Below are 19741 nucleotides of genomic sequence, written 5' to 3'. Positions count from 1 at the left end.
TACAAAGACACAGACAGCTTATTGACTTAGTATCGAAAGTCTAAAAAAATTATGTAATATAGAAATGTAAAGCACACAATTATCGAAAGAACAATGAAACCAGTCTAGTCTCTGGAAAAGAAGACTAGGCCGGAGAAATCGAGAAAAGGAAGGAACTGCCAAGGAAAGATTCCTTGAAGCAGCATATAAAATAACAAATAGAATAATAGAAAAGAAGTATCTCTCAAGCTAGTTAGAGGTTAAATAGAGATCACGAAAGATACTAATCTATCTGGAGAACTGATCATGGGAGATATAAGATTACTGAAATACGATGACCAAGCTGCCCTTTACGTATCATTCCACTTCGTAATTGATATTACGTAAGGTCCTTTACGTATCCTCCCACTTTGTAATTGATATTACGAAAGGAGCTAACGGATCAGCTTGGAGTTAATCGAACCTAAGCCAAGAGAACACGTATTCTATTATCAATGATAAGATAGACAAGGAGTGCTAAAAGGTATACACAGGGGGAAAAATAGAAGCTCACATAGATGTGAGCAGCGGGTACCTTCCTGATAACTCCAAAAATGTTTCAATTTCCTTCAGATTCTTTCACTTCACCATTTTGGTGGTGCCAACGTGCTCAGACTGTAATACTTAGGTATTGCTTGAGTTTGCTTAAGCATGCTCATCTTCATCTTGGATGAGCATCTCTTGAGCATGGATGAGTGCTCAGGACCCAGCTGACACATCACTGTATACTCAGAATCACCTTCAGAAGGATCCAAAGGATGTCACTCAGTATTGGCTGAGAGATGCTCAGTTCAGCACAGCTGCTCACCTAGTCCTCAGTGGCATTCCTGGGATCAGAATTATCCAAAAGATGTCACTGAGTATTGGATGAGGGGCCGCACAGTTCAACTCAGCTGCTCACCTAGTCCTCAGTGCCATTCCTGGGATCAGAATTATCCAAAGGGATGGTTCCCATTGTGTTTTTCACATTTGGTTGGGTCTCTCACCACTCAATCACATTTGGTCACTTGACTGTACAGGCTGAGCATTGGAGGGCCTGAGATGACTTGAGCAGATGAGCTAGCCCTCCCTCAAGCTTCTTGGCTAAGGGATAAAGCCTGAGGAATGCCTAACTCATCTGCTCAGGCCATGCTGACCATTTAATCAGATGATGAGCTGAAAGAAGACTGGAGGAAGATTGGAAGAAAATTGAAAAAAAACTGGAAAAAAACTTGGAGAAACCTCCAAACTTTCTCTGCTCACATCTATGTGAGCTTCTATCTTTCCCCCTGTGATAAGTACTGGCTAACAAGCGAAGGGGAAGAGACGGCACCTGATTTTACAAAAGCCAATTTCCTGTTAGATTTTCTAAACAAGAGAAAGACTCTTTTTCAATTCCAAAGCTCCTAAGAAATTCCCGACGAATAGTCTTAATAGCTTTAAAACTTCGAGAAAACCATTTAAATCAGCGTCAAACCTATTTACTACATTTCCAAGAAATTGTTATTCGTAGAGAACTCACTCCTAGTTAAATCTTGTTGGTCAGTTGTTTCTCTTCTTCTCCACTGGTCAAGGACCCAGGTTCTGTACATTCGTGTCGACAGAATCCCTGCAGATTTATATCTCAGGCTGCTCTTAAGCTTATAGCTTAGAGAATAACTAATGCTCAGGCTCGACCTGCCACCACCTGTAAACCTACAGTGGGCCTATAGTTTACCAAGTCTCCCCTTAAGGAGCGAATAGCACTCTCAGTTACTTATATAACTGTCTTTCTTGAATATTCCAATAGGATAATTTGCTTATTCCCCGTAGCCAGCGGAATAGACCGTCAGGATCTCGGCACGAGTTGACTTACTAGACCTTCTCGTACGTACTAGTTATAGCCGCCCTGACAATTGGGGGCCTCATCGAGCGTTAATAACCAGAGACTAACAAAAGCAAAAACGTGTTTTTAGTTTGAAATTTCCTTTTTCTTTTACTTTCTTAGTCAGAAAAACAAATAAAAACCTACAAAAAATATACCAAATTTTCTTCTTTTCTTTTTTTTTACTCATCCGGAAAATTTCTTTCCAGTTGATAGATCAGTGTTTCTTGGATCTATTTAGAGAACTACCTTACTTTTCTTTCGTTCACGAAAACCCTTTCAACGACGAGATCTATAATCCCTGCTTTGGCTTTCACGTTCTAAGTCCTAGATTGTTGTACATCCTTCAAAATTTCGGAAGCAACGAATCCAGCAATAGAGGAGCTTCTAGCAATCAATAAAACCTTAGGAAATCTTATCTACACATTCGTGCGAATTAAGATACTCAAAGAACCACCACCAGCAAATCTATACAGAGACCTGTGGAGACTAGGTAAAAAGCTAAAAATTTTAGCTATAAAACTAGACGCCGGAGAGTTAGTAGAACTTATATTTTTTCTCTCATCCTAGACATCTGGAAAGAAGTTTAGCGTACCAATAACACCATCCTTGATCACCCAGTGACCAAGATAACCCAGCCCAATCCGGTTCCAACGAAGGGACATCAGGCAGTAGACAAAATCCCATCAGCCTCGCCAGTAGTCCAGATCCCGAGCAACCAGCCAGCCCAGAGTCGTACGACGGGTACGAGTAAGCTAGCTTTCATTTTTTTTTCTTTTGTAAATTCGAAAGAAAAACAATAAGCTGAGATCAATACTACTTATAGCCCACTTGACGACGAATACCTCGTCTATAGGTCAAACTGGTAAATAACACACCTTATATTTCCTGTGTTTGTTTTCCTTTTCACTAACATTGACAATGCCACCTAGAAAATCCGATCGAGTCAGAACAATCGAGAGTCAGTCCGGCAGACCCAACTATAGTGATACCACCCGAAGAGCAAGCTCAGTCAGCTCAGTCCCAGGGCGACGCAATGCAGGAGGACCTACCGGCAGAGCAGTTACCACCGACGGTCCCCCAAGAGCAACAGCGACTACTGATCTCCCTCCACGAGCACAATTTCAAGAATTGGAAATCAGCCCAAGACTCCAACCCCAACAATACCCGTCAGATCGAGATCTTTCTCGGATTGTGGAAGATGTCGCACGACGCCCTGACGACGATCCTAGGGAAGGAGGAAGTCCAGAAAGGGAGCTTAGGCTGGGATCCGTATGTCAAAGAGAAGAAGATGTTAGCGAAAACGAGCAACGGGTTTATAGGACTGAACCAGAACCCTCACGGATCAACCAACCCCAACAGACCTTATCAATCCCCAGATCAGATCGAGACTCAAGAGCCGGCTCAATCGACTTCATCAGCAGGCCCAATGAGGAACGACAACCACAGACAGACCAAGGAACCCTACAAGAGACCACCGCAAGCGGAGGAAGACGCCCAGAACATGCACTCCATGCTAGCATTCAGCAAGGCGTACTATCGAGCGGTGAAAGGGATCAACAAGTCCAAAGGGAAAGGACATCAGAAGAACCCGAAAGACCAATCTTCTCACAAGTGAAAAGTATTTTTACGTCTACCCCAAGTCCGTTTCTATCCTCTAAACGTATCTTATGTGATCAGAGACCAGTTATAGATCATCATGTAACTAGTATTCCTATGAGACAAGTAGAAGATATAAGAGTTGTTCAACCAACTACGGGTTGTAACCACATAGGTTACCAGACTGAAAACTATGATTGTAATAATATTGAACCGTTTGAGAGTTCCTCATTGACCAGAGAGCAAAGTGAGCCAGTGAAAAATACACTGAAGAATGAGCCTACACCTGAGATGATGAGCGAACGTTGGGCAATTGACAATAATAAAGTAACAAGTAATACTGATATTCGAAAATATCAGCTCCATAAGACAACTCATAAATCAGAGACAAATGCAGTAAAGCAAAACGAACACGAGAAGATTTATTGCGAAAAATTCCAGCAGGAAAATGCGGAGAATGCGATTGTGAGAGAATCATCGAGGCGCAAGGACGAGCATGCAAAGAGATGATAGAAATTCATAGTACACATCTTAGCGAAATGATGTGCAGGTTGGGTGAAAAGTTGGACCAACAAGCACACCAAATAGCCTTGCTCCATATGAATGTGACGCGAACACTATCAAAGATGAACGAAAAAGCCGATAGAGAAGATAGTATGCAACAAGAGACGTTAGGGAATAACCCTTTCGCGGATTACGGATCGGTTCGAAATAATATACAACACGAAGATGATAACGTCATGAGCCAACCAAGAACAAATAAACCAACGGCTGAGGAACGAGAGACAGAAGTTAGAGAAGAGCGATCTGCCACTCTAGAAGCCGAAGAAAGAAAAGCACTGCAGAAAGGACAACTTCAAGCCAAAGAGTGGCCGAAATTTAGCGGTGAAGGAGAATATAACCACCTGGAATGGTTAGAGTGGATAGATAACACACAGGAAGATACGTGCCTTCCGGATGCGTTGATCATCTGTAAGTTAGGAGTCGTAATGACGCATTCAGCACAAAGTTGGTATACAGTGAAGAGAAGAAACTGCAAGAACAAATCTTGGCAGGAATGGAAGAAGATGATCATGGATCACTTCGGTACGCCCACTTGGAAACGGAAAATGGCTATGGCATTCGATCGAGACACCTTCAAGTGGGAAAATAGAGACAAACCGACTGCATGGCTCCTTCTACAACGTCGAAGGATGGACGCCGCTTGGCCGTTTCTGACAACCAGAGAACAGATTGACAAAATTCTAGGATTGTGTAACGGCGATATAGAACATGCTGTTCAATCGCGAATTAGAGATCACTCAGACTTCGAAAGTTTTATGATTATCTTTGAAGAAGTAATAACGGATACTTCGATAGGGAAGAACCTCCTAAGGTCGAAAGAGTATCGTAATAATCACTTTTCTAGCAAGGAAAAGACACTAAGCTCTAGAGAGTATAAGACAACCGAACATCCGAAACCACAAGAGTCCGGGAAATATAGAGATTATAAACAGAATAGACCTATGGGAAGCGGCCCAGCGAAAGTATCGTTTAAAGACGACAATCGAATCAATAGATTCGAGAAAAAATCGATTAATGCGGTAGAAAACGAAGAGGATGACGGTCAGTCTGGCGAGGAACGGACCGAGAGATCTGAAGAACAAGAAGAAGAATCCGAATCTTCAGATGATGATGACCTTGGACTATGTATAGGGAACATTGATATGACGAATACGCATCAAAGCTACGAAGACTTACAACCAGTATTGATCACCACAGAGGAGGAAGCACCAGTACAGGCTCCAACCTTATCGATAACCGAGCTAGCTGAAAACTTGAGAGTAGCTGAGCAGACGACAAATCATATTAGTCCACCACCATTTATAGAACGTTTAATTTTCAACAATTCAGAAAGCAGAACTTTTATCGCAATTAGCATGTCGGGCGTTGTTAGTAATATGCTCTTGAATACAGGAATTGAGCCATCAGTAGCGTCGACAAAAGTACTAAAAAAGTACTGGCCAACGTGGCAAGCGGATACAAAAACGATGGACGAGAATAACACTTACGCCAACGATTCAGAAGTATTAGGAGAAATAGGGAGAAATATCTCTACCGATTAAATTGGAACACACGATCAAACCTTGCTTCCTGATGGTTAAATTTATCGTGCTGATCAACGATGATTTAGATCATCTGATACTAGGCAGTAGAGACTGGCGAGAATTCAGCTTCACCCTATACCTAGGTGGCAGAACGCAGTGCAAGATAAGGACAGAAGATGGAACTTTTAGATTTCCAGTGATACCCCAAAAGATATGGGACGAACCACGAAGAAGACGAGCTCAGAGTCATATTGCGACGATCACTGTGGAATCGGAAGAAGGTGTGGATATTGCAGAATTACAATCTCAAGCATCAATACCCCAACAATGGGAGGATAATGCGAAGCGTTCTTTGCAAGTATCGGACGCAAGACTACTAATGTCTAAACCAGAGAAGGGCAGAGCGCATACGATAGGGCACCACTGCATCACTTCAGCTTTGCTAAGTGGAGGTCAGAAAGTGGAAGTGCTGCTCGACAGTGGAGCAGCGTGCTCGATAGTCGGAACAGATTATCTGAACAGATTCATCAAGAACTGGGAAGATCTGATGCTGCCACCAAGTAATATGACTTTTAAAGGATGTAGCAACAGACTACGAGCACTGCGAGTTATAGAACTTCCTATGATATTTCCTCACCATCTGGGACCAGTAAGAATACAACCGGAATTTGTAATAATGGACAATGCTACATCAGATTATTTTATACTAGGAGGAGAATTTCTTCGTTTGTACGGATTTGACATAGTTCATAGTAAAGAGAAATATTTCACTATAGGAAACGAAAATAAAAAGAAAAAATTCCTTCTAGGTTCAGTAAGAGAACAGAGAATAGCAACAATATCCGCGAAGGTAGATGAAGTCTTTGAGAAAGCCTTCGATGAATGTAACATTTCCCCTAGACTGAAATCTACAGAACTGCATTCACTGAAAGCAGTAGCGAGAAAATATAAACAAGCCTTTGCGTATGGCGAAAACCCTATAGGGACAATTAAAGGTCACAAACTTAAGTTGAGACTGAATATTGATAAACCATACCCTCCGATATTGAAAAAGCAGGCGTACCCAGCTAGCCCACGTAGCCGCGAAGAGATTGAGAAACACATAGGCGATCTAGTTAAGCACGGCATCCTACGAAAAGTTGGAGCAGACGAAGAAGTAGAAGTAACAACTCCAGTCATCATAGCTTGTCATAACGGGAAATCCCGGATGTGCGGAGATTCTCGCGCACTTAACACCTTTACAGTGCCTGACAGGTACCCGATGCCAAGGATCAGTCATTGCCTGACGAACCTTGGTAAAGCCTTATACATTACGACTATGGACGTGATGAAAGGATTCCATCAGAACGAAGTTGATGATCTGGCCAAATATTTGCTAAGAATCATATCGCACATGGGGATCCATGAATATCAAAAAATGCCATTTGGTATTAAGGGCGCCCCAGCGCACTTTCAACGTATGATGGATACGGAATTTGCGAGGGAACTAAGTGAGGGATGGCTTATCATCTACATCGATGATATAATCGTGTTCTCAAAAACTTGGGAAGAACATTTGACAAAATTGGAACAAGTTTTCAATAAACTTGTAAAGATGGGTATGACAATATCCTTACAAAAAACTAACTTCGCCTTCGAAGAACTGAAAGCGCTAGGACACGTAGTTTCAGGATTATGGATAGCTGTAGATCAGAACAAAGTAGCGGCGGTGCTCAAGAAGCCAATTCCACAGTCAGTCAAAGAAGTTCAGCAATTTCTAGGCTTTGCGAATTATTACAGGTCCCACTTGGAAGGATTTGCCAAGGCCAGCGGGCCACTATACAAACTACTCCAGAAGGGAGTAACATTTGAAATGACAGCTGATAGAGTGGCGTCATGGAATATCTTGAAGAAGAAACTAACAGAAGCTCCCTTTTTGCTCCACGCAGATTACTGCCTTTTAAAGTATATGTGGATGCGAGCTTCGACGGTCTAGGAGCCACATTGCAACAGATCCAGATTGTGGACGGGAAACCCTTTGAAGGGCTAATTAGTTGTATCTCACAAAAATTGAAACAATCTGAATTGAATTATGGAGCCACTCAGCTCGAGAATCTATGTCTGGTATGGGCTCTGGAGAAATTTCATTATTATCTCGACGGAGCATTCTTCGAGGTAATAACAGATTGTACAGCACTGAAGTCTCTTCTGAATATGAAGACGCCTAACCGGCATATGCTGCGCTGGCAAATAGCCATACAAGAGTATCGCTCATGTATGACAATAACCCATAGAGAGGGACGTAAACATGAAAATGCGGATGCCTTGAGTAGAATGGCGTTAGAGAATGACATTGAGAACCCAGCATGGGACCCAGATGATATTAGCAGAGACCTGCCGATTATGGGCATCACTATAACGGACTTATCGCAAGAATTTTATGATAAAGTCATGAACGACTATAATGAAGAACCAAATACAGTAAAATTGTTGACTATCATGAATCAGGGTTGCAAAGCATTAGAACTTTCATCCTCTTTGGATAAAGAATGGAAGAAGTCATTTGACGAAGGTCGATTCACATTACTCAGTGGGATCCTGTACCACAGAGAAAGACACTCATGCGCAATGGTCATAACTTCGCAAAGGCTGAAGACGGATATACTTAAAGTATGTCATGATGACGTCATGTCAGGTCACTTATCTTGTGAAAGGACTATGGATAGAATCAAACAAATAGCCTGGTGGCCAGGTTGGAGAACACTAACAGAGGAATACGTGAGATCCTGTGATAGATGTCAGAAAGCCAATCGAGCTACAGGGAAAAGGCTAGGCCTTCTTCAACATATTGAAGAACCCAAAATACCATGGGAAGTCATCAACATGGATTTCGTGACAGGACTTCCGCCAGCCGGACATGACAACGTGGACTGCGTATTAGTCGTAGTTGACAGGTTTTCGAAACGTTGCAGATTTCTGGCATGCCACAAATCAGCAACCGCCATGGACATAGCGATGCTGTTCTGGGAACGAATAGTCTCAGATTCGGGATTACCAAGGGTGATCATTAGTGATAGAGACCCTAAGTTTACTTCCGAATTCTGGAAGGGTTTATTCAGCCTTGCAGGAACATCGTTAGCAATGTCGACTGCGTATCACCCGCAGACAGATGGACTAGCGGAACGCATGATCGAAAGCCTCAGTGACCTTATCAGGAGGTATTGTGCGTTTGGACTTGAGTTCAAGGACAATAACGGCTATACGCACGACTGGAAAAGCTTACTGCCAGCCTTAGAGATAGCATACAATACCAGTACTCATAGCACCACAGGGAAATCACCATTTGAGGTAGAAAGGGGATTTAATATTAGGACTCCGTCAAAGATGATCAAACCGAAGGATTCAACCTTCCACCCGACAGCAATGGATTTTCACAATATGCTGGAAAAAGCGAGGAAACATGCAGGTGACTGTATTCTGGCTGCGAAAGAATATAATAAGCAACGATGGGACAAGACCCACAAAGAACCGACTTTCAAAGTAGGCGACTTAGTACTAATATCCACAGTCAATTTTACCAACTTACAAGGACCACGAAAAATGAAGGACTCATTCATAGGTCCCTACGTGATAAAAGCACTACATGGGACCAACACGGTAGAAGTTATCCTGACAGGCAAAGTGGCAAGAAAGCATCCGACCTTTCCAATTTCATTACTGAAGAAGTACGAAAAGTCAGACGAGGAGAAATTCCCTAATAGAACAGAAATAGAACAAAGAGATCCACCTATGGAAGAAGAACCCATAGGGGCTATAAAAAAGATTATCAGTGATAAATACGTGAAAATCAACGGGAGGAGCACTAGACTTTATCTAGCACGCTTTAAAGGAAAAGACGCAGACAAAGATAAGTGGCTAGAAGCCCAGGATATACCAGACTCAGATAGACTCCTTAGGAAATTCAGAGTCGAGAGACGCGAGAATAATACTCAGGCCTGAGGTTGGGGCGTCATTGCATTCCACCCCTGAGGTTGGGGAATGTCAGCTCTCGAGCTCTTACACATAAGAGCCAAAAGACCTACAAGAAACAAAATATTAATTAATCATTTTTTTTGTAACATAATTATACAACTTATTGACCTAGTTTCAAAGGTCCTCTCAGAAAGATACGCCAGGAAAACAACTAAAAGAAATATAAACATAACCGTCTACAAAGACACAGACACTACCAGCATAAAGTATTTTCCCCAGGAAAAAATGAATACATTAAATGCATTATTCAATCAAAAATGCTCAGTTAATGCTGAATAATGCTGATTTAATGCTGATTTAATGCTGATCTAATGCATTTTCCATCATTTCTTGCTCTAAATGTATTAAATCTTTCCGTGGGGAAATTACTTTATGCTGGCAGTGAGACAGCTTATTGACTTAGTATCGAAAGTCTAAAAAAATTATGTAATATAGAAATGTAAAGCACACAATTATCAAAAGAACAATGAAACCAGTCTAGTCTCTGGAAAAGAAGACTAGGCCGGAGAAATCAAGAAAAGGAAGGAACTGCCAAGGAAAGATTCCTTGAAGCAGCATATAAAATAACAAATAGAATAATAGAAAAGAAGTATCTCTCAAGCTAGTTAGAGGTTAAATAGAGATCACGAAAGATACTAATCTATCTGGAGAACTGATCATGGGAGATATAAGATTACTGAAATACGATGACCAAGCTGCCCTTTACGTATCATTCCACTTCGTAATTGATATTACGTAAGGTCCTTTACGTATCCTCCCACTTTGTAATTGATATTACGAAAGGAGCTAACGGATCAGCTCGGAGTTAATTGAACCTAAGCCAAGAGAACACGTATTCTATTATCAATGATAAGATAGACAAGGAGTGCTAAAAGGTATAAGTACTGGCTAACAAGCAAAGGGGAAGAGACGGCACCTGATTTTACAAAAGCCAATTTCCTGTTAGATTTTCTAAACAAGAGAAAGACTCTTTTTCAATTCCAAAGCTCCTAAGAAATTCCCGACGAATAGTCTTAATAGCTTTAAAACTTTGAGAAAACCATTTAAATCAGCGTCAAACCTATTTACTACATTTCCAAGAAATTGTTATTCATAGAGAACTCACTCCTAGTTAAATCTTGTTGGTCAGTTGTTTCTCTTCTTCTCCACTGGTCAAGGACCCAGGTTCTGTACATTCGTGTCGACAGAATCCCTGCAGATTTATATCTCAGGCTGCTCTTAAGCTTATAGCTTAGAGAATAACTAAGGCTCAGGCTCGACCTGCCACCACCTGTAAACCACAGTGGGCCTATAGTTTACCAAGTCTCCCCTTAAGGAACGAATAGCACTCTCAGTTACCTATATAACTGTCTTTCTTGAATATTCCAATAGGATAATTTGCTTATTCCCCGTAGCCAGCGGAATAGACCGTCAGGATCTCAGCACGAGTTGACTTACTAGACCTTCTCGTACGTACTAGTTATAGCCGCCCTGACAAGTGGTCCCAAAGGTAAGAAAGCCGTTGCTTTAAGGAATGCATAAATGTTTTAAAACAGGACACCTTTTGAGGTGTCCTGAATCAAAAATATGTTGGTTTTAGTATTACACAGATTTTTTATGAACAATTTGTCCAAATTTATAAAAATTACACAAAAAAACCAAACTTGAAACTCCCTATTGTTGCATACTTTGTGCATTATCTCAAGGTACTCACAGTCATACCCACACAATTGCATAATCAGGGGAAGACCCATGCTCTACAGTCTAATGGAGTATATACAGATCTAGAGATCAATTCCAGGATAAGCAAAAATGAATGTTGGGATACACAACATTGTACAACTATATGGGTTATGGGTCAGGTTTAAGCCTTGGGGATCAGGGTTTATGCATAAATCTATGTATCCTCATCATGTATCTGGGCTCAAAGCTATGAATTTTGCCTCTACAAGCTTATTTGTCTTACTTTTGACTGATACATTTTCAACTTTGACCCAATTATGCAACTGATCCAGCTTTTAGCCTGCATCAAGTCTGAGGACTTCCTGAACCATGCACAATGACTCACCATGCCCGTCCCCCATGAGCATGTCGATGTGCTCACACGGAGAGTTGTGTAATAAATTTGAACGGATCTTTATTCAATTTGTCTCTAGAAAATGGAAATCCTTTGTTAATAATAATAAACAATCAAAAATGTACCGTTTGTCAATAGAACTATGAACAAAGGAGCCCATTTAACACTCTTGCTGTCTGAACCTCTTGACAAAGGCAATTGTATGCTTAGCTCTCAGACCTGTTTGTAGGTTATATCCACCCTCTACGGAAATTGATTGGTGTGAGCACGTCAACATGCTACCTCAAAACAGACATGGTGACTGATTATGTAACTGTGCGGGTTTGCCTGTAGTAAGTTGCCAACAATGGTTATGTATGTATCTTATTAAAAGTGTGCAACACAGCATTGACACCTTTTCACAGGCCTACCAGAAACACAAAAAGCTGTGAAAATTTCCAGTGTGTTGCCCACCAATTTCCCCAAGTCTTGGGGGTTGTGATGCTTAGCAGCATAAAATTTGCACAATCCAATGCCACAACAGGAAAATGTCACTCAGGTTCCCACTTCAAAATCTAAGCCTTTGGAAGATCCACTGAACAGTCATGGTACACAAATATTGTTCTGGCAAATTCCAGAATGTTATTTCCAGAACACCAGAACCCTTCAGGCAGGGTTCTGGTGTTCTGAAAAAAAATAAACTTTCCGCTGCAGCCCCTCAAATGAACTGGGGCATTCAAAGTTGCAGAATGCCAGAATGCCAGAACACACCAAAAAAATACTTCTGGTGTTCTGGAAACAGTGTTCTGGAAATTGCCAGAACAATATTTGTGTACCACAAGTGTTGTGTGTAAAGCCACAGATTAGCCCATTTCTGTGATTGGATCAGATGATAAGGGTGCACCCCCACCAAAATGGCATTTTGGGGGCTCTAAGGTGCACCTGAATTGTGCACTAATTGTTTGCCCTGAAAGAGTTGCACTCACCAAGCAAGGCTGAGCTGTGATTGCTGGTCAGGCCTCAACCTGTCTCAAGGTCCCCTGAGTGCTGACTTAGATTTGGGACTAGACCTTGGGTGGCCAGCCGCCTTGTGAAAACAGACTTACCCTAACCTGAATCCACCAATACAATTTTTGTCTTGGTTTGATATTTAACCTTATTTAACCGCATATCACAGTGTTGCAGATGAGGGCTGCCCGTTATGAGCACTTTTCTCAAAGTGGAAGGCAACCACAGTTTGTTTGACTGATCCTGTATCCACCACATCACAAATCACCTTTTGGTTGGTGAAGTTTGCACTTTATGGGCACTTTCTCAAGGTGGAAAGCCACAAGTCTACAATCACATGAAAGATGTTTTGAATAGCTCCTTGGACGTCAGGGGATTCAGTTACACCTCAAGCCTCATTTGAGGTTTGATGAAATAGTGGTACGGTATAATTTCGTCCAATCACTCGATGCACAGGACTTGGACTACAAGTACAATGGGCCCATAGGGGGATGAACGCTACTTTGAGGCTTGAAACGTTTCCCAAATGATCTTGTGGAACCCCAATATGAGATCATATTTCAACTAGGTTGTTTATTACTAGTAGATTTTATTTCTTGAATGCGCATCAAGAGCTTCACCTTGGAAATTATCTGTGTCAAAATCTAAGTGATGAGCTGATCTAAGAAAAATGTGACCGAGACCCCATTGTTAGAGGTCCATTCTGAAGACCAAACTGCATAACCTTAGGCTTAGGGATTGGCGGTCAGAACACTATGGATGTTGTTTGAAAAGTCTTGAAACATGCACCCAAAGCGCAGAAATACTGTTGGACTAAAGCGAAGCAGCTTGATAGCGGGTAGACATCATAATTATGAAGCTTTGAGATGAATATACGCAGACTTGATACTTGCCTCATGTGATTCATGTTTAACTTTGGAGTTTGTAAAAGGTTCAATGAAGCGGAACCTAGCAAATCTTTTGTCAGAGATTTTGATCAGCTGGTTATATATTGTGTCTTGTGTCACAGTCACATGAGATGCCACCTTTCAGACCTGAAGACAAATCTGGCCAATCGCACAAGGCAAGATGAAAAGACTTTTATCAGCATTCGTACTGGGATTAAATCTCAGTCAGCCTTTGCTAGTAAGATGCCGACTGGAAAACGTAAATTCTGAAAAAATGTTGGTCCAACAATGTTCAAAAACCGACATGGTAAACAGTTTTAGTTTTGTATCAGGACATCCTTTGCAGGATGTTATTGGAACCGTCAATGAAGCAAATATACTGTCATCTTCAATCAAAATCACACCATACGCAGCTTTCTTTCGAAAAAGTGAAGAGGTTAAGGACCAAACCCAAAAGGAAGGGATTAAAGAATTGGCAGACCTGGCGATTTCAATGATTTCAACTCTAAGCCCGACCTTTGAGTCTTGGAAAGATTGGCTCAAGCGTAATGAAGAGATAGTGAACATCTTTATAAAATCAGCCTCTTTCAATCATGAAATGGGGTGTGATGAAATAGAAAGGACTTGGATTGTTGGAATTTTATGTGCAATTTCCAAGTATTCGCCAGCAGATGTGGAACAAATGTCAGGAGAACAAAAGATAAACAGGATCTCTTGGAGTAATCAAGTGCTTCTAGAGATAAAAGCTACGATAGGTTAGTCAATTTTATAAATTATTCATGCCCAGTTGGCTGAGCTATTACTCTCTTGATCATGGGCTCAGCCTATGAACCATTTATGACGAAACGATTCGAGGCACTTTGGCTTGGAGAACAGATTTCAGCAAATGAGATCAGCAAAGGTAAGTGAACTTACTCTCTGATCAGTTTTTTAAAGGGTACAGTCTTATGTTGATGGTGCGTATGTAGACTTGGAAGAGCTCCTTGAACGGGCCAGAGTGTTTGGTACGTTTGACATGGTGAAGGAAGAAGGGGTTCGGCTTCAAGGGTACAGAACCTACAACCTGATATCAAAACATCTCCTGCAAAACAAACTACCTGAGGATGGGCATGAAATGTTAGAGCTTGTTAACGATTTCAGACGTTTATTTAAGAAACATCCAATTTCTGTGTGGGAAAAAGGATATTGTGAAGCACTTTTTCAACATGTACTGAATCATTCAGTTCAAAGTGGAAAGATAATCAGAATTTTGTTTCAAGATTATGGGCTCTTCAGGAAGGAACATTTCGATTTGGCAAAGCAATACATGTTGTGTTATTTGGCAAAAGAGTCCAATTTTCATACCAAAAACCAGCATCTGAAGGCAAGATATCTGGAGGACATTCGGGGTTGGACAGCGCAAGCAACCGCAGAATCATCCCCCCCAGCAGCCTGTCATCTTTTGGAGTTTTTTTTCAAAAACCTAGATTCTAGAAAAGAAGATTATCTTGATCATCATAAGTTCATAGCTGCCTTTTTCATTGTGTTTCCTACTCAGGAGAAGTTTTTCAACGACGCGATTGAAAGGGGATATCGTACTGTACGCCATAAAGTTGATAGCTTGATAGATATGTGGTCCAAAGTGTACCCAGATGGTGTTATACCAGAGCCTACATTGGGTGAATATCGATGGATGCTTCTGGTAAAAAGTTGGCAAATTTGATAATACATATGACAATTTTGTAGATGTGCTAATTTTTATCCTGTCTCACAAACATCCAGATTCTACTTGGCTTGAGAAGGTTATCCTCCACCAGATAGTCAACAAGCTAAAGATATCACTGGGATCAGGAATTGTAGACCTTGCCCGCGTGCTTGAAGACAAAAACTGGTCACTTACAGCTATAGGTGATGAAGCGTTGTTCAAATATAACAAAGTCATTCAGCATATACAAGGGGCTGGTGATATTACTTCAGCTGAGGCGGTTTATGAACTGATTCTTAGAATGATGTACCACTCGATAAGGTTCAAGATTGGATGTGCCAATGCGCACGTGGGAAAGAGACGTCTTTCACAAGGCATCAGAGAAATCATCCTGAAAGCCGTAGAGCATTACAGGAGAATGAGGATTGTTCTTCCTCCTGTAGACAGAGATATACCTATTTCACCTCCCGGACTCAATACCTTTGTGGAATCAGTTAGTAATGTGAGTGGTAAACTATATACTTTCTTTTACTATTGGGATAAATTGATCAATCTCTATAATCAAACATGTGCTTTTGTTGTATAATAGATTTTGGACAACCATCAACTTGATCAAATTGCAGAAAATACAATGATTGAACAAGTGATTCGGCATTTATAAGAAATCAAACCGCATATTCATTTGACTGTGGCCAGCCCATTGAACTCAAAACCAGTAAGCAAGTATTGATGTTCAGGAACATAAAGATAAGACATGAAGTTTTGTACAACAAACAGGTATCAGGGCTTCAAGTATAATACTAAAAACTTGTGAAGAGCATCATTGAAGACTGCTTGTCTTGGGAAAATTTTCTTATTTTTGAGTGACTAGCGCCAAAAAAACCTAGCAGCCTGAATGTTTGATCCATATCCACTTCTATTTCTTTGCTCCAATGTCTTCTATCTCATCAAAAAAATTGTACAAAATTCTCTTGTCAAAAAATAAACATTCAACACAGACATTTTGCTTATCAATTTGTCCTTGCTGGGTCATTAGTAGATGAGATGTTTTATTTTCCCCCATACCCATAGATTTGAAGGGTTTCATGTAAGTACATCCTCATCAGGTCCTATTTTTGGTTCTTCTGTCATTTCTTTCCATGGTGCAAGTCTCATGCCAGGTCTTTGCCATGTTGTGAAAATCATGATGTTGAATTTCACAAGGTCTGCCATATCCCAGCTAGATTTATCCTTCTTCTCAAGCTGGGCTCAATGACACAATACTTATCCAAGAGAGAATTTGCATCTTGCCTATAAATGTATATGCCTTTTGCCAATAATAAACTTCTCTGGAGAAGAACTGTGGGTTACATGGTGAATAACTGTTTTCCCTTTCACACACCAAAGTGCAGTCCAAGACTGATTGAAGTTAAGATCAGGAATATTGCCATCATGGCTATCAATTAAGAAGGCAAGTAGTCTAGTCTTACTCACTTCCTGGTCCTGACAAACATCTTGCTGGGTCTGCTAGATCTATACTGATGTTGTATCCTCAAAAAAAAGTAGGAAAGAGACATGTTAATATCTATTGTGAAACATATAGGGAGTTTAAAAGAGGACCACAGCTCACTGTACGTTTACAGACGTGAATTGGTCAATTTCTAAGCCAGATGTTTTTCAAAGGAATAGATTACCAATAAATAGCCTGTGTTACAAGACAACGGGGATTCTGTCAACATCATGTTGCAGAACTATTGGTATGCAACCAAGATAGTATGCACTTTTTGGAGCTATCCAAAGAATATCTTTCAAAGGAGGAGGTTATGGGTATAATTAATTAAGAGTAAGGGTATTATTATTGTATAACTGTTTTCCTGAGAATTTGTATGGTAGTTAAATAAACCAATGTGGACACTTTTTCAATCTTTTAGGTGGTCAAACAAGATGATGGTGGTAAAGAAGGTGTGGAACCTTCTGCAGTCTGGAGGACCCCCCCTATTCATACCTCTGGATCTTGGTAGGCCAACAGGACCCAGGAATGTACCTACTTATGCACCTGACCAAAAAGTTGTTTTTTCAGAGAAAAAAGGATATGTGGGTGAGAGAAGGGGGATTTTTGGCCAGTTCCTGGCTGGATGTATGTGACATGAATGGGGTTTTGACACCCTGGAAATTGTCCATGACATTGTTGTAATGATTGATTGTGTTCTTGACAGGATTGTAAGGCTTGCCAGTGGAAGCCCTCTGTGGTGGTGTTCAACGTTGGGACATTCGGCTGGCCAAATCACATGTGCAGTGTTGGGAGACACATTGCTGCTTGCATCAGGAATCACAACGAGAGGCATTTGCACATTGGAAATAGACCTAACAACATGACAATGGGTGTTAGGTCTGTTTCAGGTTGTTGTAAACACAAAACTTCAATTGATCTTGAACTGAACATTACTCTTCAAGATATTGGCCATTGGACCGTTCATTTTCTGGTCCCTCCTCAAACAACTTCTTCTTCAACTTCAGCACTGTGAAAAAGGTACACTGACTGTTGTGGTGATCAGTATATCTCATATAATCAAAAAAATTAAACATTATGTGCACAAGTTGTGTTGTAGTCAAAATCAAATTTAGTAGTGAAGTGAGTGGTCAGCAAGGGTCTCAAAGTTGCTTATAGATCATATTTTTAGTATCATTTCAATCATATATTGGTTACATCATTTGATAAGAACAATTATTAAAAGAGAAAAAGTCAAAAATAATAATAAAAAAATAAACACAGCCTCATTCTACTAGGCACTGGCAGGCCAGTGAGTCCATTCACCTCAAGTCAATTTTGAAACACCATCAGATTGACCTCCAATGCAGTTAGAGTGGGGGAAATGCATGGTTTGCATATACTGGATGATCCACATGGATCTAGTTCAGTAGTACAGCTGGTATAAAAATTGATCTTCCAAAATCCTCTGGTGGCTTCTTTTCAAGTGCTAAGTATGGTAGATTACATTTTGAAGTTTTCATATGCAGGGAATTTTATAATCATGTGGTATCCTTTCATGGTCTTCATCTAAAGGTTATGGACTCCTATTTCCAATTCAATCACAAGCTGTACAAAAATAACTCTCAATTAATAAATTGAGTCCAGAACTGTGACTTGTCAAGTTCAATCTGTGATTGTAGTAGAAATTTTCAGACCTATCAGCAACATAGGAATCAAGTTGAGCTCCCAAAGATGATCAAAGTCATGTTTATTCCTATTTTGTCTGCCTCTGAATCATATAATTGGTGCGTCAATAACAGTTGATTAGTGACCAGTCAAACACATTTTAGATGCTGGACACATTTTGTTAACCAAAGGCAAGGCTCTCTGATATACAACCATTGAAATTGATGTCCTTATTCTTTCAGAATGCAAGTTCATATAGCAATTGGTTGACAGACATCATGCTAAGCTCAAATATAATTATGCACATTCTAAAACACCAATAGATCACATATCAACTCATACTCATCAATTATTTGCCCCATTTATTTAAATCATCAAGACCTGAAGCAGCAAAAAAGTTTGAATACCGTAATGCTTGATTTTGATTTCAATTGAGCTCAAAAATTTAACTTTTAGGACAAAGTGGTATACCTCACATCATTATTACAGTAGGTCCAATAAAATCTTCCAAGAGTCCAAATCTATTGTTATTATCATTGAGGAATAAGGTTAAAACACCTCTCATGATCAAATAACTGTGAATCAAGTTCACATCCAATCCAACTGAAGCTTTGAAGAAAAAATTTCCAATCTGAGCATCTATAGGCATAAGATAATTCATCTATCTCTGCATCTGTTACTTCACAAATAGCTGAAAGTGAATTAATTGGTGAAATGAATTGTACCAATAACTAGTTAGCATCCTATATAATCCAAGATAGAATCATCAGGGTTTTGTTTAGGTAGAGTTTCAAGAAAAGAAACATACCAATTTTGTTAATTCAGAAGTCCAATAGTCAGGGAGTGTGTGTTTCAAGTCTGACCTAAGCTTATGTGCTTGGGTCTGTTGTTCCTAGCTCTTTGTGGTTTCTTTGCTAGGAATGCCTATGTGTATTCTATCCGTTCTACCAGTATGTAGGGAGCCTAAGGACCTAAATACAATGTTCAAATCATCAAGTCCCTGTACGTGGTGTGGGGGGGGGCTCAGAGGGGGGTATGGGGGTAGGGTATCCTATGGTTACCCTACCATAATACCCCCTACAAGGTGAGAATGGCTAGAAAGAGATAGGGGTTTCTTGACCCCTGCCACTCACAAGGTGGGAGAGCTGTGAGCCCCAAGAAACCCCATTACTCGACGCCCGTGGGTGGTCTGCCTCTCATTGTGCCCCTTCCCGTGTGTGTAACAGTGGCATTCAAGGCCGTTTTGCGCGTGAAACTCTAAGTCTGTATTTCAGGTTGCTCGCCAATCCTAATTCTGCTTTTGGAAACCTGGCTGCCAATCCCTCCTCTGTTCTTCCAACACTCTAACCGTCTCTCTCATTTCTTTTGGATCAAATTTCCTCAGGTACATACAGCTGGTAAGCGTCTGCCCTGCATCTACCCGCTCTCTTTAT

At 40.7% G+C, this 19741-nt stretch overlaps 3 protein-coding genes across 3 annotated transcripts; all 3 read left to right on the top strand.

The window, feature by feature from the left end:
• Positions 1 to 2782: 2782 nt before the first annotated feature.
• On the top strand, positions 2783 to 3970 carry MELLADRAFT_61671 (uncharacterized protein; the record flags this gene model as incomplete). The annotated part of the gene is made up of 1 exon (XM_007408251.1): positions 2783 to 3970. The coding sequence occupies one exon, from the start codon at positions 2783 to 2785 to the stop codon at positions 3968 to 3970; it is 1188 nt and encodes a 395-aa protein (XP_007408313.1).
• A 599-nt stretch (positions 3971 to 4569) lies between these two features.
• On the top strand, positions 4570 to 5565 carry MELLADRAFT_104773 (uncharacterized protein; the record flags this gene model as incomplete). The annotated part of the gene is made up of 2 exons (XM_007408252.1): positions 4570 to 5065; positions 5156 to 5565. The coding sequence occupies 2 exons, from the start codon at positions 4570 to 4572 to the stop codon at positions 5563 to 5565; spliced, it is 906 nt and encodes a 301-aa protein (XP_007408314.1).
• An 8197-nt stretch (positions 5566 to 13762) lies between these two features.
• MELLADRAFT_61669 (uncharacterized protein) lies at positions 13763 to 15833 on the top strand (the record flags this gene model as incomplete). The annotated part of the gene is made up of 5 exons (XM_007408253.1): positions 13763 to 14243; positions 14312 to 14389; positions 14457 to 15146; positions 15214 to 15674; positions 15762 to 15833. The coding sequence occupies 5 exons, from the start codon at positions 13763 to 13765 to the stop codon at positions 15831 to 15833; spliced, it is 1782 nt and encodes a 593-aa protein (XP_007408315.1).
• Positions 15834 to 19741: the final 3908 nt, after the last annotated feature.

Source organism: Melampsora larici-populina (genome assembly GCF_000204055.1).
Source record: "Melampsora larici-populina 98AG31 unplaced genomic scaffold MELLAscaffold_11, whole genome shotgun sequence".
NCBI lineage: Eukaryota > Fungi > Basidiomycota > Pucciniomycetes > Pucciniales > Melampsoraceae > Melampsora > Melampsora laricis-populina.
This window is presented reverse-complemented; position numbering and strand designations above follow the sequence as displayed.